The sequence below is a fragment of the Budorcas taxicolor genome, chromosome 12, assembly GCF_023091745.1.
Source record: "Budorcas taxicolor isolate Tak-1 chromosome 12, Takin1.1, whole genome shotgun sequence".
Taxonomy (NCBI): domain Eukaryota; kingdom Metazoa; phylum Chordata; class Mammalia; order Artiodactyla; family Bovidae; genus Budorcas; species Budorcas taxicolor.
Genome location: NC_068921.1, coordinates 50,741,665 through 50,767,832, shown reverse-complemented (window position 1 = coordinate 50,767,832; position 26,168 = coordinate 50,741,665). Strand labels below are relative to the sequence as shown.

General features: G+C 39.2%; 1 protein-coding gene across 1 annotated transcript in view; it reads right to left on the bottom strand.

The window, feature by feature from the left end:
• LMO7 (LIM domain 7) overlaps window positions 1–26,168 on the bottom strand; it is a 146,159-nt gene that overhangs the window by 79,728 nt on the left and 40,263 nt on the right. Inside the window, exon 4 of the mRNA XM_052650023.1 lies at window positions 23,894–24,000. Within this exon, the coding sequence (XP_052505983.1) occupies window positions 23,894–24,000 (107 nt within the window). The remainder of the gene's footprint in view (window positions 1–23,893; window positions 24,001–26,168) is intronic.

Sequence of the window (26,168 nt, the reverse complement as noted above, 5' to 3'; positions counted from 1 at the left end):
ACCTTAGTATATTTTTAATAGCTTGCTTCTTTCTTAATCCTAAAAAATAAGTCTCTCTGTAATACCCTGAAATATAAATGTCTCTCAATATTCTCTCCAAGTGTTGGCTCAAAATCTATCTATTGCATTAACACTTTCTTGCCTAAATCTGTCCCTCAAAGACAATGGCAAAAGCTCCCCGCCTTTTCTGGCAAAATCTATATAGGTATTGTACTATCTTGAATATACAAGCCATTATGGGATTCTGCAGATAGAAAATTGTCAAAGCATTTTCTAAAATTCTTCTAAGTTAATGAAATATATCACAATAATTCTCAGAGAAATGCAAGGCACAGATTACCTGTTCTTACCACAGCCAAGCCTTTATGAGTATGGTTTCTATAAGGCAAGTATCCATCAAATATAAATAAAAAGATTATAAATTAAGCATAAACAAGATTAAGTGGGAAAACATTTTGGTTAATTTCCTGAGGTATATTTTCTGGCCTAAAAAAAAAAGCAAAAAAGAGAACTATATCTACCTTCAAATTTGGGAAAATTAAACAAAAATATTTGAAGTGCTTAACACGCAAATACGTATTTTCTTTCTGATGAACATAAAAGCATAAGGTGTAAATTCTTATTAGTAAGTTATTACATCATTACACCAATTCCTTAGCTGTAGTTTATATTAAATGTGCTATATGTATATAATACAAACCCACATTGTCAAGGAAGTGTATTCCAAACTACTGATTCAACTACACATTCCAAAGTCTCCATGTTGCTTATATGTACATTATTCTCACCCCTATAGGTGAGACTTGTTTCAAAACTTTAATTTCCACCATGGGAAAAATCAGTACCAGGCCCCTAGCCCAAGTTCATCATAAATCACTTTTTAAAAAATATAAGTTTATTTATTTTAATCGGAGGCTAATTACTTTACAATATTGTATTGGTTTTGCCATACATCAACATGAATCTGCCACGGGTGTACACGTGTTCCCCATCCTGAACCCCCCTCCCACCTCCCTCCCCGAACCATAAATCTCTTTTGAACTAAATTTTGCTTGTCCTAGATAAGCCTCTTTTATCTTAGGGTTTTAAAAAAAAAACACCAAATTTCTCACAATTTTATCTAACCCAAAGGTTCATAGGGGCAACATAAATTTAAAACAGTTTCTTGACAATATTACCCTTTTGAACCTTACAATTCTTCTTTGTGGGGGATTATCCTGGGCATTGTAGGATGTTAAACAACATTTTTGGCTTTATTCACTAGATACCTCCTCTCACCCTAGTCAGTACAATTGGAAATGTCTAAGATGTTACCAAATATTCCCCCCAGGGGAGGGAGGAAGCAAAACTGCCCACAGTTGAGAACCACAGTTCCACAGATCCACAGTTTCAGAGGATCTAAGAATTTAATGAATTCTTCTTCATAAAGTATACTTAAGGTTCCATAGGCCTTAAATTAGCTGAAACCAAAACCAATCTATCTCACTGGTAGACGTAAATGAAGTATAAGGAATGGACTAATTGTCTGAGACAGATAAAATATTAAATTGAAAACATATTATGATTCTTCCTTGCAATTTGTATAAAGCTGCCTTTCATTGGAGAGTTAATACCGTGCATTATTTTAAATTTTCCATTTACACCTTCCATTGATGTGCCATTTCCTTCTTAGTCTTCCATATAACACTTCAAATTTCAGATTATCAAACTATCACCAATCACTCTGTATGAGTCACCGAGAAAGAATGGACATGCTTCAAAGGAATACTATAATTACTTCCAAATTCAGATTAATATAACCCTGCCTTCTTCAATTAACTTTCAAGTTCAATACACATTCAATCCCGGTGTCCTTCAGAGCAGTTTACATTTCTTACAATCAGTTTCAATTTTCCCACTTTATTTGTGAATACCTTTCGAAACTTCCAAGATTAATGAATCTAATGAGTTTTTTCTTGTTCTCTCTGCTTTCCACTACATTCAGTCTGAACCAAATTCAAATAATACTTCCCAGGCAACTCTTCTCAGATATGCCCTTTATATTCTCACTGGCATTATCTCAGCCCAGAATTTAAATTTACTGTCTTTTTGAGTGCATGTATCATCTAATCCCCAAGCCTATTCATCCTTTCACATGCTCTGCCCTGATGAAGGGTACCAAATTTCAGAGCCAGAAACCTAAGACCTAAGCCAAACAACATCTCCCTCAAACTCTCACTTCCCCACCAACCAAATCCTATCAATTCTAGCTCCTAAACCTCTCTGTGGTGGTTGAGTCACTAAGTCGTGTCTGATTCTTGAGACCCCATGGACTGTAGCCTGCCAAGCTCCTCTATCCATGGGATTCTCCAAGCAAGACTACTGGAATTGGTTGCCATTTCCTTCTGTAGGAGGTCTTCCCAACCCAGGGATCGTACCCAGGTCTCCTGCATTTCAGGCAGATTCTTTACTGACTGAGCTAGGAGGGAACCCCTCTGGAATTCACCTTTTCTCACTCAGGTGTATTTCTCTTTGGTCTTCACCCACCGCTCCTCCTCCTCCCCAGAGATTCCCGAAAAACCCTCTTAAAATAGAATCCTCTCTCTGTCTCCTATTGTGAAATTCTTTTTTCTTATGGTTTATTTCCTCAAGTAAAGTTCAAAATATGGCATTCACATTCATCGTCTGCCCTCTCTCAGCCACCACATTTATTGACCTGCCCCAGCATAAGCCCAACACTCTTTCTATAAAACAACCCTGGCACTCTCTCAGCCATGAACTCTCCCACCTCCACATAAGAGATAATAGGAGGTTTTCGCTACCTGGAAGGCCCTTGACTGTTCTCCATTTTTGAACTGATCGTTCTTTCAGATTAAACTTAAATGTCACCAGTCTCAGAAGCCTTCCTATCTTCTAGAGGCTTCTCTCATGTGAGCCTGTGGGTACTTCCATAACTTTAAAAGTGTCAGTTGCTCAGTCAGGCCTAACTCTTTGCGACCCCATGGACAATAGCCTACTAGTCTCCTCTGGAATTTTCCCGGCAAGAATACTGGGGGAGAGGGGAGGGGCGGGGAGGGATGCGGGTTGCCATTCCCTTCTCCCAGAGATCTTCCTGACCCAGGGATCAAACCCAGGGTTCTTTATCCAAGAATGCAGGTGGATTCTTTACCATCTGAGCCACCAGGGAAGCCCAAAGTAAAAGTGCTAGTCGATCAGTCGAGTTTGATTCTATGCGGCCCCATGGACTGTAGCCCACAAGGCTCCTCTGTCCAGGGAATCCTCCAATCAAGAATACTGGAGTGGGTAGCCAGTCTCTTTTCCAGGGGATCTTCCTGACCAAGAGATTGAACCAAGCCTCCTGCATTGAAGGCAGATACTTTACCATCTGAACCACCAGGGAAGCTCTTAAAGCACTCCATTAAATTCTCTTCCCAGTCTCTCCCACAAGACTGTGATCTTCATGGACTGTGAACTTCATGAATTCAGAGACAGAATTCTGTTCATCTCTGGCTAAGTACTTAAAATACAGGCACTAAAATACCACTAGGAAGAAAAGACTAATCTTCAGCCTCTTCTAAAAATCTACCCTACCATCACCTAGAATCCTATCTAAGGGGCCATTTTTGACCACAATGTTTACTCCCTCTCATTCCCACTAAATCCTAGGGCGCTCCAGGCTTTATCTTGAATTAATTTTAGTTACATCTCCATTTCCATCTTTCAGTCATTTCCTATTGCATCCTGTTCTGACTTTAGTCAAACAAGTCTAACACAGCAGGACCAGTTTACCCTCACTCCAGAGCTAAATATATTATATTCCTTCAGCCTCAAATGCCCAGAAATTGTCACATATTTAACTCTTAAATGTCAAATTCCAGGAAACTCCCATAGGACAATGCCATGTCTCTGAAACACTTTAGAGATCCAATAGCTCCTAAAAATATAGAGCCATACCATTATTCATCCACTTATATCCATTACTGACATTAATATACTTTGTGTATTTGTCTCACTGCCTTCAAAGTTACCTCTGAGGACTATTTTCCCTTCATAAACATCATTCATATACAGCTGACCCTTGAACAACACTGAATATGTAGTACTGTTCAGTTCAGTTGCTCAGTCGTGTCAGACTCTTTGTGACCCCATGGACTGCAGCACACCAGGCCTCCCTGTCCATCACCAACTCCCAGAGTTTACACAAACTTATGTCCATTGAGTCAATGATGCCATCCAACCATCTCATCCTCTGTCATCCCCTTCTCCTCCTGCCTTTAATCCTTCCCAGCATCAGGGTCTTTTCAAATTAATCAGCTGTTTGCATCAGGTGGCCAAAGTATCACATGTTAATTTCCTGGGTTTTTTTTTACAACATAAAATTTCTTTATATACTCAAAATTGGATTAGATGTTTCAAGTCTCATTTAATTTTATTTTTTTAATCACTCATAATTTATTTCTTATATTTTATAATTTTATTTTTCCTTTGCATTATAATCATTATCTACCTCTCTTTTTTATAATCTAAGTGTCAAAATGAACCTGGCAGTTACCATATTAAAACACAATAACTATATATTACTTTTCGGAGAAGGCAATGGCACCCCACTCCAGTACTCTTGCCTGGAAAATCCCATGGATGGAGGAGCCTGGTAGGCTGCAGTCCATGGGGTCGCTAGGAGTCAGACACGACTAAATGACTTCCCTTTCACTTTTCACTTTCATGCACTGGAGAAGGAAATGGCAACCCACTCCAGTGTTCTTGCCTGGAGAACCCCAGGGATAGGGGAGCCTGGTGGGCTGCCGTCTATGGGGTCTCACAGAGTCGGACACGACTGAAGCAACTTAGCAGCAGCAGCAGCATATATTACTTTCCTTTAGTATGCAAAATCCTTGGATGGTACGGAAGTTGCATTCTGAGGTATATCTATGCCATTTTGTTTTTGATGCATGGGAAAAGTTGCTCCAAAAACTGATATTTTTCTAGTCATTCCCTATATCTTCCCTTTATGATACATTTTTTTAGGTTAACAAGCGAAGTCTCTTAAAATGTAAGTACTCCAGAAGGAATAATAAATCGAGATGCCTATTTACTAATTTAGTAATGAGCCTGACAGCTGATTTAGAATAAAGCTGACAGTGTCTAGTTCTCTGATGGACCCGGAGGGTTTCTAAGACAACAGGTATATACCCAGAGGTAGTTGTGGGAATCAGTAGGAGTGGGTTGAAGAAAAAATGTTTTTTGTCCAGGGCTGGTATCACATGTTATATTTTCCCCATGCTCATCTGTATTATCTACTCCACACCTAATGAATCAGCAACTCTGGGGTTAGGAATCCAGGAATCTAGGTTCTCCAGGTGATTCTGATGCATGCAAGTGATTGAGAGTCACTGCCCTAGAAATATACCAAAGTTAAAACTACAGCTTAACTGAAACTATAGCTTCAACTAGTTAAGCTACTTCTCTGAAAAAGGAAGTTCAACGGAAACATAATTCCTCTAGCCTCACCCAACTAGAATTAAAGACAAACAAAAGCACAAAGAAACTCAGAGTTAAGTGAAAAGCCTGGAACTACTGCCAATGATTTTCAAGTGTTGACTGAAAAACCTCAATGTGCTTCACTGGGCTTGGGTGGGCTTAAGAGAGCACCATGAAAAGGCATTCAATTTCCTGCTGTCACTGCTCACTAAGTTTGGGTCTTAGGATGTCTTGGTCCAGGGATCTAAAGAACAGGCAAGATCCCTGAGTTCGCTACTTAACACTTCATGAGCACAAACATTCCATGGGATCCAGAAGAGAACACCCAAACATAAAAACACATCATGTCCACAGAACAGAATGTTTCAAGAAGCACAGAAGTGATTTCTTCTCTAAGTTTTCTGAAAAGTCAGCCACTGCCACTTTAAAGGAATGAATGCTATTCAGAAAGTTAAAATAAGTTAACTTTGTTACAGTCATCTTATAATTTCCTCATAGTTTCATGCATTTCTGTTGTATGTCTCTGAAGAAGGGGAATTGATGAGAAGCTAGCCTAAATGTTATTTTTTTTAATCACCTAATATCTAATTTGTTTTCCCCAGTTAACAAGGAGGTCTGGATTAAGTATCATTGGAATAATTCATCTGGTGAAAGATTAAATGAGCATGACTCTAAAGTCACCTTATTAGAAAATCCTACACACAAAATTATAATACCAAAATAGCTTCCATAAAAATAGCTATGTATATTAGACTTGTAACACACCACCAGCAAACATCAACACCAACCAATCTGTTGAAAACAGGCACAAAATATAGATTAAAAATGAGGAAAGGCTGCACAGACAAATTGCCACTGGTAAATTTCCTTCTCTATTTCTAAATATGAAAGTCTGATTCTAAATATGAATTCTATTCTAAATGTGAAATACCATGAACATATTGAGGTCTCCTAATTAAAAGAAGGTAGTTGTCCTTAAAAATATAAGTATATCTCTTATTTTATTCAAGTTACTAATTCTGAAGTAGAATAATAGGCTAAAATATAGATAAAGTATCAACTTAGTAAAGAAAATAACTCACTGAAATAAGAAAAAGTTAAAGCTAGGTGAAATTACTTTTTATTAACTTTTTATTTTATACTGGAGTAGAGGATAGCTCAGTTATTAAAAATGTCAGTTATAAAAAATGAATAAGTCTAGAGATCCGCTGGCACATTATGCCTATGATGATGATTGAGTCACTCAGTTATGTCAAACTCTTTGAGACCCCATGGACTGTAGCCCACCAGGTTCCTCTGTCCATGCCTATAGTTAACACTGTCTTGGGGATTCCTTGGTGGCTCAGTGGTAAAGAATCCTCCGGTTGATGCACAAGGCGTAGGTTCAATCCCTGGGTTGGGAAGATTCCCTGGAGGAATCATGGCAACCCACTCCAGTAATCTTGCCTGGGAAATCCCATGGACAGAAGAGCCTGGCATCCTACAGTTCATATGTTCACAAAGCGTTGGACATGACTGTGCAACTGAACACACACGCATGCATGGAAGCATTTAATCATCTGATCAAAGCAACCTACTTTAAATTCAAAACCATATAAAACCTTAAGAACAAACACTAAACCATCAATTCATTTGTGAGGGTGAAATCTAAATGCAAAGACACAAGCTGTGCCAGCCAGCAGCCTGTCAGATGGGGGGCAGATGCAGAAGAGGGGAGGCCTCACGTGCACAGACACAGAAGCACCCCAACCTTCAAAGGTCAATACACCTCCCTTCTGACACCTTACTGTGAAATACACTAAAGCTTCAATCACTGAACGTGTTTCAGGAGATAAGCTTACCAAAACAGTTTCTGAGTCTAACAGAATGTAACATTAATCCCAACAGCTAGTTTTATTGGTAGATTTAAAATCTACCAAACATAGAACTTTATGTAAAAATATGCTTAAAATACCGTATCAAAGAGAACCTTCCAAAGATGATCTCTCTACACCCTGACTTATTTTCTGATAATCCTATCACATCTCCCGTTACCTTACATTTCTATGCATTACTGTCCTCTCTATTAGAATTTATGCCGAAGGTGGGCAAGACTTTGTCCTTTTAACCACAAAACTAGATCCTGAATCCCTAGAACAGTGCCATGCCCACAGTAAGAACTCAATAAATACTTGTTAAACTCATTCATTTATCCAAACATTTACTGAATCAACTTCCCTGGTGTTGAACCTGTCCTAAAATACTGACAATTTTCCAACCTTGATGAAGAGAAGTGAAAACAGTTTGGTTATAAAATCTTGTCAAGCTGAATCAGATGTTTTGTAGACTATGTGGGTTTGTTTTCCAATGCTGTTGTTTGGGAATAGGGTTTGCATTGGTGGGGGAAAAAACAGGGAGCTAAGTACATTTTGTTATATGAATTTGGATGCAGTGTACCTGAAATAATCTATTCTAAGGGGGTTGCAGATATTTTTGTCTGGAAGAGTTGCTTATAAGAGATGCAGAGCTTAGATTTAAAAGATATTGAACAGATAGAAAAGAGACAACTTTTGCTCATGTTGTAGGAGAATGTACAGAATAAGTGAGTGGAGTTAGTTGTGGCCAACACTGGGCCCAGACTGTGACTACCACACAAACAGGGTTATTTACGATTTATCCCAAGCCCAGGACACACAGTGATGCTCAACTGTCTAAACTGATTTGAATATGCAACTGGCTCCAGAGGCCAAGCCCATGATGTTTATCTTGCAGGCATGACATTCCCACTGCCCTTACTCCAAAGTAGTTCCTAAGGCAAAAAATCAGCCTACATTTCTGAAAGGCCCTAGAGAAAACATTTTGGAATTCAAACAAAATTCCCTCTTCTTGTTGGAGTTTAAAATAAGAAAAAAAAGACCATAATTTCTGATTAAATGCATTAACAACTCCTACATTTCCATTTGGATGCTCCACTATCACGCCCAACACAATGTGTTAAAACTTCATTTTCATCTTGTCCCCAAACTGCCTGCCTTTCTGCTAATAGCTGCACAAGCTCAAAAACTGGTCCTTCTTTTTCTTTCACTCTAATCAGCCTCATCATGTCTACTTCAAATATCTACTTCTCATTTACACTTTCACTATTTTCAGCAGTTGGCATCCTTATGAAACAGCCATGTATGCTAAGTCGCTTCAATCATGTCTGCCTCTTTGTCATCCTATGGACTGCAGCCCGCCAGCTCCTCTGTCCGTGGGATTCTCCAGGCAAGAATACTGGAGTGGGTTGCCGTGCCTTTCTCCATGGGATCTTCCCGACCCAACCTGTGCCCCTTAAGTCTCCTGCATTGGCAGGCAGGTTCTTTAAAACTAGCACCACCCAGGGAAGCCCCAAAATACCCATAACCACTGAACTACCAGGAAAGTCCCAGAAGCAGAGATTCAGAAAGATGGGGTAATGGTGTACAGATAAAATGGACTGCCTGAGAACTGACTAACTTGGAGGCTGGGATAGATGTCAGGAAACTGTTGCAGTTCATGGGTGTTCTGCAACAATGTCCTGAACCTCGCCCAACCTCCATGCTAGTCAGTTCACAGTCAGTCCACCTTACATTCTACTTCACTACCCCATCTTTCTAACTCTGCTTCTGGGACTTCCCTGGTGGTCCAGTGGTTAAGACTCCATGATTCCAACACAGGGGCGTGGATTCAATCCTTGATTGGGGAAATATTAATAGGGTCCCACATATCAAGTGGCATGCCCCAATTTTTTTAATTAAATAAATAAATCTCTGCTTCTGACATCGTAACCTTCTGCACCAAGCTTTTGTTAATAATCCCACTAAGAGTTCAAGCTTTCCCAGCCACAATACTCGAAGTACCACTCAAGCTAGTCCCAATGGACTTGTCATCCTGCCTCCAATCAGCCAACCTAGATTAGAAATTCATGCCTCAACACTCCCAACCTCTCCCCCTAAACAAGTATAGGCCTCAAGAGTGGAGGTCTTACTTAACTTTACTCATTCCTTTGCATCTAAAAGGCTCTCTGAAATGACGGATTAGAACTCCTCTCTGCCTTTGGATTAACAAACCTTCCTGCAGCCTTCTCCCACCTCTCTTATCTTCGGTCCACACTCAAGCCTTATATCTCCCCTGCTATCTTTAGTAAACCCTCGCTCCAACATGCTATCACTGTCATTCATTGCATAAATCCTTGTTACTCAGAGTATGGTCTTCATTGGCATGGCCTGGGAGTTTACTAAAAATGCAGAATCCCAGCCCTGTCCCAACCTGATGAATCAGAATCTGCGTTTGACTCCAAGGTGTTTTATACACACACTGAAATTTGAGAAGCACCAGTTTAAAGCACTGTAACTCATTCAAGTCTAGGTAATTTTTCACATGTATCTTCTAAAAATTACAAATTCTTCTGTATCCACTGAACTTCCTTCCTACCCAACCAACTTAATAGACCTTGTGTCTGACAGATACATATTAACACATTAAAAATTCCCTTGTGTGATCATCCTCTGTCTTTCATTAGGACACATTTAGAGGTGTGTGTGTTAGTCACTTAGTCGCGTCTGACTCTTTGTGACCCCATGGACTGTAGCCCATCAGGCTCCTCTGTTCGTGAGATTTCCCAGGCAAGAATACTGGAGTGGGTTGCCATTTCCTTCTCCAACATTTAGAGGTAGAATTATTACAATTCTGGGTTTGAATCCTAATGAAGTTTCCTACTCGTGCTAAGGATATGACCTTGAATGAGCCACCAAACCTCTCAGATTCCATTCTGTAAACTCAGGCAACGACTCTTGTTTATAAAGAGGTTTAAGATTATACACAAGGCATTAAGCCAAGCATTCAGGTGCTATTTTCTTTCCACTCTCCTCCACTCCCTCTCTTAAAAGCAGTACTTTATCTCCTTTCACATAGTCAGTAGTCTTAAAACAAGTGCTTTCTATTATTGCAACTAATTCATTCCACTAGTTATTTAAAAGGAAATACTCCTATATTACCATATGTAAAACAGACAGCTAACTGGAATTTGCTGTATGATTCAGGGAACTCAAACCAGAGCTCACTAACAACCTAGAGGGTGGGAGGGATGTTCAAGAGGGAGGGGACATGGGTAAACCTATGGCTGATTCATACTGATGTTTGGCAGATACCAACACAATGCTGTAAAGCAATTATCCTTCAAATAAAATAAATATTTTTTTAATAAAAGGAAATGTATCCTTGTTTTCATTCTACTCCTGTATCTCTATCTCGGGTTACTATGACTTTCATCTATCTTTGGCCCTCTAAAACATCACAATATAAAAGTTTAATAAATATTTCTTCTTATGAATGCAAGGTTTACATTCAACAACTAGCAACAAATAACTTCTAATGACTTGGTATAAGAAGTGACCCCTCCATTTGTTGTAAGTCTTAGTAAAGGAATTCTGAAAGTGTCTTGGTGCTTGAGTCATTTCTTGGACTTCACTTTTTTGAGTCACTATCTGATCCTCCAGGAGTTTCATCTTACTGGAATTAGCCTGTGCTATTTATTGTAACACTTGGTGCTCTGTCTACCACCTGTTTCAAACCTTCCAATCACCACACTGATAGCATGACTTTTGGCAATGTACTCAAGTAATTCTTCTTCTTTAATTCAGTAAGCTAGGTAATATGACTGTGGTTGATCTTTTTTGCTTACAGTTTGAGCTTTCAAACAAGAGTTTCAATTATCACTAAGGTTTTGTATGAGATTTAATATAAAATGACCTAAGCTCTAATAAAAAATGTATATGTAAACAAACACACACACACATATATACACACACACACACACACACACACATATATAAATAATTTATAAGCACTTATTCCCAGCCAAAGATGTTTGGATGAGGGAGTTGTGGCTTAGTTTGGTTTGAACAAGTAAAATGAAGTATCAAAAACTGGTGAATAAATCATTTATTTAGAATAATTTCCTGCCAGTTCTATTTTAAAGATAGGCCTCATGCCACTGCTATAAAGGTCAAAGTGTGGTAGTATGATCCCAAGCAACTGAGATTAGTAAGGTTCTACAATCCACAATCTTTGACAAGAATGTTCCACTACCATGGCAAATACAATTAAACATTTATAACTATTCATGTCCTTGGAAGGAAAGCTAGGACAAACCTAGAAAGTATATTAAAAAAGCAAAGACATCACTTTGTCAAATCTATGGTTTTTCAAGTAGTCATGTATGGATGTGACAGCTGGACCATAAAGAAGGCTGAGTGCCCAAGAATTGATGCTTTTGAATTATGTGCTGGAGAAGACTCTTGAGAGTCCCTTGGACTGCAAGGAGATCAAACCAATCAATCCTAAAGGAAATCAACCCTGAATATTCACTGGAAGGAGACTGATGATGAAACTGAAACTCCAAAACTTTGGCCACCTGATGCAAAGAATTAATTCACTGGAAAACACCGTGATGCTGGGAAAGACTGAGGAGAAGAGGGCAACACAAGATGAGATGGTTAGATAACATCACTGACTCAATGGACATGAGTTTGAGCAGAATCTGGAAGACAGTGAAGGACATGGAAACCTGGCATGCTGCAGTCCATGGGGTCACAAGAGTCGGACACGACTGAGCGACTGAACAACTACCTGTGTGACAGTCATAAAGCCTATAAAGGCATTTATGTGTACCTATCAATAAAATCCAAATACTCCATTATTTCTCTACTAGCCAGGGTGTAAAGACCATACATGTAGCATATTTCTTCTTTTCTAAAGCACACATGAGTCCATTCAACATTCCTAAATTATATGAATTCCTAAGTATCACTGATTTTAGATTTGATGGCATACAGCAATATATTTATTTGAAGTTACTTAATTACAAACTTGGGGAAATTTTTAAATTATAACAAATATATTTGCCATGTATCAAACAAGATAATATCAATCATACACACAAATCCATCTGGGGTATAGCCCCCCTGGTTAAACAGCAACTCAATTCCAGTCCCATAACACTAGAAAGAATATCAGTAAGTTTTTAAAGGCTGTTGAAGTCTGTTTTGACAATAGAGAGGAAGCAGTCCAAGCATTGTAGGCTAAGACACCCCCTGAATTTAAATCCCAGCTCTGTTATTTGTCCAGGATAAGCTAACCAACTTACTCTTCTGACTCTTCATTTCGTGTACCTGAAGCAAAATAGAAGTAGCTGGCTAGGCTGTTACTAGGTTAGAAATAACTAATGTTAAACACCTGACAGACAGATATCATCCTCCAGTGTGTCTAAACCTAGACCTAATGGAGTAATCTGGAAATATTCTGGATACTCTAGTAGAGTGATACTCCCACTTAGGTGATATTCATCAGTCCAAATCCATTGTTCCCTCAGAGTTGTACACTGTAGATCATTGCAATGCTCCTTAAGACACAAAAGCAAACGTTAAGACTGAATGAGGCTTTTGTCATCGTCCCCATTTATGGTTCTAAGAAGGAGGTAGTAGGTCTTGCTTCTCTTCTAGCCAGCCAGGACTCAGGGTTCATAAAGAGTGCCTATTAAATAGCCAATGGATGCTGCTGACAAGCCACAGATACAAGGCATACAGATGAGGCCTCGATACCCCTAGGCTAAGCCTCATACACCTGCCCACCCACCACCTTCAGCCCATCAGGATGGCACTTCTTCTAGCTACCCAGCAGCAGACAAGTCTGATTCAAGGCTTACATCAATGGGTGTCAATCTTTAACGGAATGTTTCCCCCATGCCTCTTTCTGATAAGCAGAATGAAAGAGAATGGAAAATATGAGAAAGGACATAGAGTTCTATTTTTTAATCTGGGATTGGCATGACAATGGAAATGCCATTGGACACCTATATTTAATCACACTATTCCTATTTCTCCTCCAAGACAGGGACCAAGCCCTTCTGATGAAATGAATTCTTCACCAAAATAAGCAAGGGTCTAGGGACCCTCATGGTCTGGTGCCTCACTCTTCAAAGCCTTTTACAAATGTTCACATATGTTCTTAGTGTGTGTGTACATGTGTGCTCTATCGTACACTTTTGAGATGAATACACATTATACACAAACTAAAGCTACCCACCTAGTAGAGAATTTTTCTTCTCAATATTCAGTCAAAAGAAGTCTACTAGCATGTCAACCAAATTGTCTACCCAGGCAAAGATTCTCTTGAAGATTATTTCCATATCTCAATAAATGTAATAAAAAGTACAGAATAAAAGCATTGCAAAGTCTAGCAGCCATCAATATTATTATAAAGCAATGAAATGGTGAAATGTAATAACAAGGATACTTGATATTTAGAGATTTCTCCCCAAATTGCTCAAAATACACAGCACAAACCCTCATTAAACTAATGGTGGCTGATGCAAACAGAGCTAATTCAAAGCAGCTGCTTTTCCCAGGCCACCAAGATCTCCCACTTTTTCCATTTTTAACTTAAGAAAAACTGGTTTACCTGAAGTATGTTCATTCAAACTATGTTTTTAATCTACTTCTCTTTGAATGGAATATTATTACACTATCATATGCATTGAAAGTGGCAGGTGTACTTAAATTTACACAGCAGGTGTGTGCTGTTTCCTTAAAGGTTTCTCAGTAACACCTCATGGAAAATAGGGAAAAAATGGAAACAGTGACAGTCTTTATTTTCTTGGGCTCCAAAATCACTGCAGACAGTGACTGCAGCCATGAAATTAAAAGACAATTGCTCCTTGGAAGAAAAGCTATGATAAACATGGATGGCACGTTAAAAAGCAGAGACACCACTTTGTCGGCAAAGGTCCATATAGTTAAAGCTATGGTTTTTCCAGTAGTCATAGACAGATGTGAGAGTTGGACCATAAAGAAGGCTGAGAGCCAAAGAACTGATGCCTTTGAATTGTGGTGTTGGAGAAGACTCTTGAGAGTCCCCTGGCCTGCAAGGAGACCAAGCCAATCAATCCTAAAGGAAATCGACCCTGAATATTCACTGGAAGGACTGATGCTGATGCTGAAGCTCCAATACTTTGGCCACCTGATGTTAAGACCCAACTCACTGGAAAGGACAGATTGAGGGCAGGAGGAGAATGGGTCGACAGAGAATAAGATGGTTGGATGGCATCACTGACTCAATGGACATGAGTTTGAGCAAACTGGGATATACTGAAAAACAGGGAAGTCTGGCAAGCCTGGGGCAGTCCATGGAGTCTCAGAGTCAGACACAGTTGAGCAACTGAATAACAACAGCAACAGTTTTGGAACATGTTAAGTTTACTGCAAATATTTGGTCAATAGTGTCTAAAGCGATGCTATTAAGCTCTTAAGAGAAAGTGACCATCACCCTGCCTCCCGGTTCAGTAGGGATCCTCAGAAGGTGTATCTCTGAAAAACGGAAACACAGTCCATCAGTAGCCAATCCCGCCTGGGATGTCTGCTCAGCATGACAAATTATACCAGGGCAATTACCCCTAAAATGTAACTACTCCATTTATCTAAACTCTTTAAAATAACCAGTAAGTGGTCAATATACAACTTTTATACCCATTCAACATTTGATAGCAACAGTCTTCATTTTAAAAAAATCAAGTTATAACATTTATGTTAAAGCCTCAACATGAAGGTATACTTCCTACTTTCTTGACACATTTCACCATGTACGACTGGAAGTAAATAGTAACCAAGGTTTAACCTCACGGGGCTTCCCTGATAGCTCAGTTGGTAAAGAATCCACCTGCAAAACAGCATACCCCAGTTCAATTCCTGGGTTGGGAAGATACACTGGCGAAGGGATAGGCAACCCATTCCAGTATTCTGGCCTGGAGAATTCCATGGACAGAGGAGCCTGGCAGGCTACAGTCCATGGGGCTGCAAAGAGTCAGACACGACTAAGCGACTTTCACTTCACTTCACTTCATGACCTCACAAATAGTGGCTATTGCTATTTATGACTTTTTTGTGCCCAGGTTAAAACTATAAATATTTTCGATAATATAATCAAGACCTTTAGCTATTAGTACAGTAGCCTTTTCATGGACAGATGGGAGAGGCCCAAAAGGAGCAACCAAGATTTCTGAGTGAAAACATGACTGCAGTGTGCATTTGAGTTCTGTAAACAGTATACACACTTATCTTCCCCCCTAAAAATTTCATAAACCCAACAAAATTTTAGAGAATTAGAGAATTTTAAAAACTTAGACAATTAAAGAGATTTACACAAAATCTCTTTTAGAGAATAGCATCTGATCTTGCCTATCCAAACGACAACCACCTCTCTTCTCCCAATGACCAAAACATAGTTTTCACAGAAAAAAAAGGAAAAATGGGATGAAAAAATTAAACTACTAAATAAAGTAAAATTTTGGACTTGGATTTGTGTTATAGTCAGCTTGTGGTTTTATCATTTTTTTGCTTAAATCTGAAAACACAAACTTTTTAAGAAAAAATCCAAATCAAACTAAAACATTTTAATATTTCAAAATATACACAGAAAACTTTTTGAAGTCTCAGAAAGTTAATAAAATTATGTCAATTTCATATAAACAGGAGCAAGAGTAAATAACTTAGATATATTGTTCTCTGGTTTCCAGCTTTGCTATTCTAACAAAACAGACTGTACAAAGTTGACTAAACATAAATGTCAGAAAAACATGTTTTAACATCTACTAATTGAAAGAAGGGATAAGTCTAAAATGGCCAAAACTCTCATTCAAAAAGCAATGAACCTACAGCTAGTCACCACAATTTAAGTACCTGAAGACCACATTTTTCCCTCTATGTTCTTTTACAAGGCACACATATCTTCATCGGATCAAGAATCCGAATTGTGAAAATGATCACAATTGATAATTCAATACCGTTTACTGACTACTACTATGTGTGAAGCACTATACACTTTACATATGTGATTTATGAAAATCACTACAGTGTCCTTGCGGGATAGGACTATTCCTCAAACAGTATTATTTGATAAGCTCCAGGATATTAGCAATTTCATTTGTCTTGTTCACTAAAAAGGAAAGTGATCACAGGGAGGAAAAGTAACCTGTCTAAGGTCATTCAGCCACCAGGTGACTAAATGTGCTGTGTGCTTAGTCGCATCTGACTCTTTGCAACCCCAGGGACTGCAGCCCGCCAGGCTCCTCTCTCCATGGGGGTTCTCCAGGCAAGAATACTGGAGCAGGTTCCCATGCCCTCCTCCAGGGGATCTTCCCAACCCAGGGATCAAACCCAGGTCTCCCGCACTGCAGGTGGATTCTTTACCATCTGAGCCATCAGGGAAGCCCTGGTGACTGAATGGGATGGGATTAAAACCATGGCAGGCACCTAAATTCCTGCTTTTGTCTAAGATGATTATCTGTTCATGAGAACTGATGCACATCAACTGAACTTCTGTTCCATCCGGGGTAAGAAAGAAACTCAGCCTGGGGTATATTAGAAACAATTCAAATGAACTGCCAAGAAATCTTCATGTTTCTGTGTGCTCCTATTCTTCAGATGGCTTTTTATTATGCCAGAGTCAAAGGTAATTTGTGACGTTTTTCACATTGGCCTTGACGTTAAATGCTAGGCAAAGGTAAGAGGTACCAAGGCAGATAGCTTGACTTTGGAAGAAACAAGGCTTATTGCAAACTCGGTGGTAAAGCTTCTCATTAAAGTAACTTCAATGACTTCTCGTAAGTTACCTCCACTATTGATTTCTCCTTTTAAAAATTTCTATTCCTGACCCTTGAACTTCCATAAGATATCAAAACTACCTATGTAACCACTATCTTTTTCTACCAAGTCTTAAGCACGCATTCAGAGTGGTGATGATATGAAAACATTAAAATGTTTCTAAACCTTCATATAAATATAAGCATGGAACAGCTCTCAAATGTCAGAAAAAACAATATTAGTATTTATCATTTGACATCAGCATAAGAATTAAAATTCCACCAAATACTTTGGAAAGCACATGGTCCAAAATCCCAATTTTGGTTTTACTCACACAACTGAGAGGAAATACATATACTTCTTTTAAACTATATAAGTTTGAAATTATGTTGTAATATTCTGGAATGATAAATAAAAGGTAATTCATCTCAAAAGTTTAGTGACTGCTTTGCCAGATCTGCTTTGCAATTTTGAAAGATGAGGAAGACCTAGCTAAGAAAAATTCAGTTCTCATCATCAAAGCCTGGTTTTAAGACTTCCAGGACATGTTCATAATTAAAATCTGATTCTCAAATAAGCATTAAGCATTCAAATAAGAACCTGAAGGAAATAAGGAGATTAAAGGGAGTAAGTAAGGCATTATCTCTGCCCTCAAATAGTCTCAAGTCTAAGGAAAACTAGACCTAGGTAAAAACAAAAAATACTTTGAAAGCCCAGATTAGAAATCAACATCACCTTCAATGAGATGTGTTTCTTGATTGAAAAGTGGAAATAACTATTCATCTCTATAGTTCCAGGGAGCCCTGTGCATTCAACACAATGTATTCTAACTGAACTCATGAGGACATTCCCTTGCTTATAATGTGAACCCCTCTAAGGGCATGTCTCCACTTTATTTATGTCTGTATAAGTACCGGCCAGGCTTCCCAGGTGACTCAGTGGGTAAAGAATGCACCTGCAATGTAGGAGACATAGGAGATGCAGGTTCGATCCCTGGGTCGGAAGGTTCCCTGGAGGAAGGCACGGTAACCTGCTCCAGTATTCTTGCCTAGAGACTCCCATGGACAGAGGAGCCTGGCGGGCTACAGCCCATGGAGCCACAAAGACTCAGACAGGACTGAGCAACTGAGCATGCACAAAAGTACCAGCCACAGAGAAGATACTGAATCAATGCTTGTTGTAGGACTGGCAAGTGAATGAAACCAAAATTTCCCCTTACTGGATTAACTGCTGCTTTCTCCTCTGTAGCTCCAGAAAGTGTGTAAGCACATGTACCTTTCATGTACATGCTTCACTCCAATCATCAGTTAAATCAGACCAGGTTATAGCATGAAAACTGGGGGAAACACGCGCTTAACATCTCTAGTGACTGGTGAAGCTCTCATTTTCAAAAATGACTGACAGGACTACAGATATTACAGTGCATGTTGCTGTAAACATTTGATTAATTCTATACAGGCAGTCCTACAGATAATTAGGTGAAAGAAGAATCTCTTCAACAAAAATATATCTTTGGTCTAACCCTTTGGAGGACCAGGTTATAAAACAAATGTGATCTGATTGCGGAAGCAAATTTGACCATCCTCCCATGAACTGACTCAAGACAACTGCTAATCAAGATCAGCTACCAAGTGAGATTCTTTGGAGCCATGAATTTAGGATGGGTTACTTTTGAAGATAAAGATCCTAGCCATAAAATTCTACAACATGAAGTCTCATACAGCAAGCCAAGACAGAATCAAGCTCCATGGCTTTCTGGATTTGAGGAAGTGAGGAGCTGAGGGAGGAGAGTTGAAATCCAGAAGACATGTTGATCTATCAAAGGAATAAATTAAGAACCAGAAATGGAAAGAAACAAATACCAGATACAACTTCAGTTATTCTATAGTTTGCCCCTGCAACTCATATTCCAGCACCGTCTCTGTGACTAAGCAGAATATTAGATATTCAAACTTTGCAATCAAAGATCATTTGAAAATGTGACTAGATATTTTTGCTGCTAGCCTTAAACAGGACATTGGCAATACAAAAGAATCAATGTCCCCCTTTCAGAAACTACCTAACACCAGAGAATGAATGGGATAGAGATGTATACACTGCAGAAAACTTCCTTTCTGTTTTATTCTAACTACTTGGTAGGAAGAGAGGGAACATTTTTAAATAGTGACATGAATCGACAGGTGGAAGTCTCCATGCTCAAGTTACAGATCCAAGTTTGGATACCATTAAGGTTGCTTTTTTCCTTTTTTTTTTTTTTTAATAGATTAAGATATTGAGACACTCATTTGAAAGACATAGCCCCAGAAAAGTAGTAAAACCAGGTTTAAATCAGAAAAAGTTGAGAATTTTACAATTCAAAGTAGGTATATTTTTACTTACATGAATAAAAACTTTAAATAAATATACATACACATTCATCTCAAGTCCAATTTGGCAGACTATAAAAGAGACATCTGGGAACTTGATTCCTAAGACATGACTTTACAGTATTGCTGCAAAATCAAGCACCCTTTTGAAGCTTTAGAGAACAGTTAAATCCCTAAAATATCATTCTGAGCCTCCTCTATTTTCACAAGGGAAATATGCTAACACTAATCTTGCTTCCAGCTACTGTTCCTTTGGCAACTAGCACATGTAAAAATAACAGATTCTTGATTTCTCCACCCTCCACTTGATAAACAGGTCTTTTAAAAAAAAAAAAAAACAACTCCGCAGTAACATTTCAAGTCACATTTTAGACCTAACATATCAATGTCCTAAATAAGAGTGTATACCAAAATATACTTTTTTTTTTGCATGACTAAAATATTATGTTCCAAAGCTTCGCCATCTTCTAACTGTATTATGAACAGAATGTATCTAAGGAAGTGTGAAAAACTGGGTTGGAATGGTAAGGGGGGCAGAAAGGAAAAAAAAAAAAAACATTTATAATCTGTTCCAATTCTCAGTTTTAAAAATTTCAATATGGAATTTGGTTAGACCAATGGTTTAGATACAGGACATAGATGGAGTCAAACTGCTAGACACAAAATTAAAACCTTTAATGTTCAACCCTACCTTTCTGACAGCTTTAGCTCCTACAATCTAGGACGTCGGGGCTACGGTGCTGAGGTGCTCTCCACAACGAGTGATCTCTCTTTGGCTCTTAATGTCCAGACGCTACCACACAGCCCACGGCATCTGCTGTAGGCACTCTCCAGCGTGTGTGGCATGCCTCCCGTCACTGTGCTTGCCCTTCAGGAGGACTTTTATAGAAAGTGTGCAGAGATGGCTCTGTGGGGGTCATACCCTCTCTTCTCTGCAGATTATGTGTGTTTCTAAGCTCAGTATGGATAGCTTGGAAATGGTTAACAACACAACGCAGTTAATCATTGGTGGAGAAGCTAAATTTCATGGCCTCACTACACATCTCAGCTAGGATAGGTTCAATCTCCATCTACCATCACGGATAAGTCATCAGTTTGCCTACTACACTTTTGGGGAGAAAAAGAAGTGAAGACAGACCCTATCCATCCAAGTCAGTAACGTCAAAATTAAAAGTATCAACTGACTTTGGCATGTATGTTGCCCCAAAATAAGTGGAGTAATTCAAACATATTTGGAAAATTCAAACTATTACTTCCTTCAAATAAGATAACTCAATTAAGAAATTAATAAGTATGATTAAAGAAATATAGAGAGTACCCTAGCTTGTTTGACTAGTGAGAATTATTACAAATTAAACAGTATATCTCAAATTATGGGAAAATAAGATTTGTAGTTAGGTTCAGATTATTGAAGTGAAGTTATTGAACAGCAATGAGTCTTCAATTGCTTCTGTTCCTGCCACTCATTCTTACTACACACAGCTCTCCTAGGCTCTGTACATCATCTATGCTGTTCATCACTATTGTCCACTAACACAAAAAAAAAACTCTCACCTTTGCCAACATGTAGGTATGGACTGTCCTTTCCTATCTGCTCTCAGTATGTCCTGCAAACATGTATCTTAGATTATACTTGCAGCAAGACCGACAACAGGTCTGTGAACTGTGAATGCAGTATCTTAGGGGTTGAATTTTGATAGAGCATTTAAAATAATAAATAGTTTGCTACATTTTTGTTAATTTTAATGTATGCAGAAGAGCAAGATAATGTCCAAGTACTGCATGGTCCAATTTCAACAAACCTTTCCTTTAAATAAACAAATGTACTAACACAGAAATACCTGTCATTATATTCATAAGTAAAGTAATATTTCAGCTGAATTGAAAGTTTATCCTTCCTGCCGTACAATTACCTTACTGGCGTAAAAATCTACAAATTCTAAATCAGGGCCTCTCAACCTCAGCACTACTGATATTTGGGATCAGAAATTCTTTGTTATGGGGCCTGTCTTGTTAACTAAAGGGTTTTTAGCAGCATCTCTGACCCCCTAGGTGGCAACAGCACCCCCCTCACAGCTATAACAACCAGAAGTATCCCCTGTGCCATGCTTAGTCGTTCAGTCGTGTCCTACTCTTTGTGACCTTATGGACTATAGCCTGCCAGGCTCCTCTGTCCATGGGATTCTCCAGACAAGAATCCTAAATTGGGTTGCCATGCCCCCTTCCAGGGGATCTTCCCAAACCTGCGATCGAACCCAGGTCTCCTGCATTGCAGGCAGCTTCTTTACCATGTGAACCATCAGGGAAGCCCAAATGTCATCAAACGTCCCCTGGGGAGCAAAAATGCCCCCAATTGAGCACCACTAGTCTAACCAACACCAAGTCCTTTAATCTACAGTCAGTATAGGACAAAATCTTTGACCTACAGAAGCTGCCACGTTACATAAGAACTGAAACTAAAGAGAAACGCATCAATTACTGTTTCGTAAGGAATTATTTGCTTTCCTACACACCTGCTTCCTTTTATACAAATGCTATCTCAGGGCATAGGAGCTCTGACCAACACGTTTAGATGAGCCATTCGCCAGCTTTCTCAGGTCTCCACCCTTCGCTTCCTTTGCAGCAGGCCCACGGTTGACCCTTGTGCTCTTCGGTCCAACAGCACAGCACTGTCAGGGGCGATGCTCTTAATTCAAAGTCGAGCTCCCCACACAGGCCTTCTCGCTAGGACTCCCTGGACACCTCTTGCTTTTATGGACTTGCAGTTTCCACTGAAACAAGTTGTGCTGCATACTTCCTACTACGGCTGTAACTATGTGACCTCTTGGTTTCAGTTTGTCAGTAATTTAATTTCACTGAAGGCTGAGCCCAGATACTGATTTTGCCTTAACACTTTGGAGGTGGCGTCTCATGAGACAGGCTACAGGCAAGTCTTGCTCAGGGCACTTTTGAAATTGAAGCCAACAAACATGTTTGACTTAGTCCCACAGCCTACTTGAACATTGGCTACAGAGGTTCAAAACAGAATGATTTTGAGAGGGAAAGACATTTCTTCTTCATGGACGGCAACAACGGAAGAAAAACACTTTCAGAATCAAAAATGTCTCTGTCCGTCTGATAGGTGTTATGAGAGAAAGGCGATTAGGAAAAATAAATTCATCTATATAGTTATTGTTCACGGAAATTAAACATGACCTCAAATACTGCAGAAGTAAACGTGCCAGTTTGACGATGAAACTTAGGATCTCTCCACAGTCTTCGAGTTAGTGAGAAATCCTGACAGACTTCCCTGCTATGTACATTATTACTGCTGTGCTGTTTAGAAACGCTTAATCAACAGAACTAGAAGCACATAGATGCAAAATGGCCTGTTCATTTAAAAAATATATGGTTGCTTTTAAAAGATTAATCCTACCCAGATTTTTAGCTTATACTGCTAAGAGACAATATATACTATAAAAGATACTTATAGATGGGGTTATTCTTCTTTAGGAAAAAAATTGGTCATATTTAATATTTTGCAGACAGTTTTTTTAATAACTTTAAAGCTCTCACAACAGGGCTACTAACCAAACTCAGCTCTGAATTGGTAAAAGCTAATTTTTCCATTTCTATGATTTCTATAGATAGAATAAAGGTGTTTGTTTTTCCCCTTGGAAAAAATGCTAATGAGGTTTAAGAGCCACAATAAGGAGGAAGTCATTATTACAGAATTAAATCATTTTCCTGTCACACTTATCCAGTAACAAAAGCTTATTCTGATTCACTGAAAGCAAATTTAGATTTATAAGAAAAAAATCTTACAAGAGTTTAAAACCAGATTCCTGAAACCATATACTCACACATAAACAGCATTTTCCATCTAAAACACAACACAAACACCTGCGCACGTTTTCACACACATCCCCACTTTCACTTTTTCATCCATACTATTAAAAGAGTGGGGAAAAAAGTTCATTTTTAGAAATCAGACACAATTGACAAAATTCTTCAGTGTTGCATGTTGGTCCCAGGCGCTGCTGCTTTCCAAATATTGTCTCTTTTCTAACTATCCCACTCTCATTTTTATGTTAGCAATTATGTCTTAATTTCAAATAATTATTTTCACTCTGTAAACTAGACTATAACCTCTCCATTTTCTTTATAAATATAATAAGCCTCCTCACCATTAGCAACCAAACACAACCATGTTAGACAACCATTAAAATACAAACCACCATTTCGGTTAATATAGAGATTTAAAATAATAACATATCATGGTCTCAATTACAGACAGCTTCACACTCACAAAGCTATTTCTAAAATAGTTTGTTTTGGAATACAAACAGAGGAAGACAAGGAGGTGAATTTTCTGTAAGAAGAACTCTCAGAAATTATTCACACCAGCTACAAGCCCTAAAAAATAAAAACAACATATAATAAACCAGTGAAACTTACTTGACAGTGACTCGATTTGATAAATCCTGTAGATCCCCAGGATGGAAAAGCTGGGCTTCTTTCAATCCAATCTGTTCACAAGCTTTCAAAAAAACGTTTATATTATCCTGTGAAAAGAAGTGGAAAGTGACTGCTTAGCTGAGCTCTCTCTCAGACAAAGGTTACCAATTTTTATGATATAACTTCCCAGCGTCAAAGTCCAATTATAGCTGGCAAAAAAAAAAGGAGGAAGAAAGGCCAATGCATTCACGTATTTAAAAAAAAATTATACTAATCTGTGGGCATGTACAGCCTTTCAGTTTTCCGGAGCATAAACGGCAGTGTTCTCTGATGCCAGGCATATGCCGTTCCTGTGATCTTTGTGACTGGCACGTTAAACATTACCTGTTAGAGGACAAGTGCCTGGCCACCGAGCAGTAACCTACACTTTGATGTCAGGTCTGCTCTGCAAACAAACGCCCTCTTCCCAGCTTTGCACGACAAGCTTCACCTCTCCTCTTTAAAAATAACTCCAGCTACTGACATTCACCCACCCAGAAACTGTTGGCAGGGAGGAAGGGAGAGGAGGAACATTCTGTTTCTATGATTACAAATTACAGAACGACTGTGGAATACCACACCTGGAATCTGGGTTTGGTTGCTGAGCCGGCTCTTGACAGACAGCGAAACCGCACTCTAGGACCCGGGAGAAGCCTAGTGTTCATTGGCTGAGCCGCAGGGTCGAGGTGTGGTCCTACCTCACGCCCTGCACCTGCCTCAGGAGTTGCCTCCGCAACCTGAAAATCTCGGTGGCCCTCCTATCTAATTTCAAAACTCAAATCCTCCATTCACAGACCCAGGCTTCTGGTTCACGTCAACGGCCACACCCACACTAACAACAGGGACACACGCTGGTCGAGCAGAACTGGCTGGAGCTTCTGTCTGTACTCTGCATCGAGAAAGAAAACCCTTGATGGGGTTGAACTTGGGCTGCGGCCATGGGACTCTCCACCTCGGATTTGTTAGGTTCTCAGGCAGCAAGAGATTGGCCTCCTAAGACCTCTCTGCCCTCCCTGACAGGTGGTCATGAGGGAACTGTAAGGGAGGCAGCTCCCAAGAGGAGCTGCGACGTGGAGACTGGCAGTTACTCTTTCCCATGTTGGGAAGGCAGGCCAGGATGGCAGAGGAGGGGGGAATCATAGACAGGGAATGGAGGACAGTGAAGAGGCTAAATTCAATAGCTTGGATTCTTGAAGAGTGAGGGGATTTAGGGAAAGGGGAACAAACGTATGGCAGAGGAAGGCAGTGCTGTTAGGGAACTCAGGGACAGTATTTAAAAAAAAAAAAACCTGTTTGTAATGGCAGGAAATTATTCTAGTGTATTATCAGTGAAAGGCAGCGTGAATGACCTAGCTGAAGGCTGCAATCCATGATTCATTTTAAATAAGAGGTCAAAGATTAAAGGAACTTAATTCAAAAGTTGAACAGCTCAATGGAAGGCATTCAATCTGACTTTGGCTGGGGCAGGGCGGTGGGGAAGGTTGTTAATAGTAATGTATTGGCAACATACCAAGGGGGCAAAAGTGATTATTACGTTACATTCACATAACTTTTAAAACCTTTACAATCTAATTACCAAACAATTCAAATTAATGGTTCTAAAACTGATCCTCAGAGAAGCAGACAAGAACAAATGATTTGGGGGGGTGGGGGGGGGGGGGTTAGTGTCTCAGTCTTGTCTGACTCTTTGTGACTCTATGAACTGTAGCCTGCCAGGCTCCTCTATCCATGGAATTCCCCAGACAAGAATACTGGAGTGGGTAGCCATTCCCTTCTCCAGGGGAGCATCCCAACCCAGGGATCAAACCCAGATCTCCTGCATTGCAGGCAGATTCTTTACCATCTGAGTCACACAGGAAAGCCCCTACAGAAGTAAATCTCACTTCAAAAAGGAAAAATAATTCACTAGGAGTCTTCCCACAAATTCAATTTGCTTCTGAATGTTATAAAAAAAAAAATAAGTTAAATTGGAAGTAAACGCATTGAGCTGACAGCCCAAACAATTCTTCACATATTTTATAAAAACATAATAGCATTCATCCAGTTGACAGAGTGGCAAAAAACAGATAAAGCCACACATACCTCAAAACCCATCCAAGTATTTAGAAAGAAACCACTTAAAAACAAAAGGGACTATATTTCGTCGGAGACAAAGAAAAAACATACAATAAATATGATCAAATTCTGGTTCTAAGTAAAGCCTTTACATTAAAAAGCAGAATCTTTTAAACAGTTC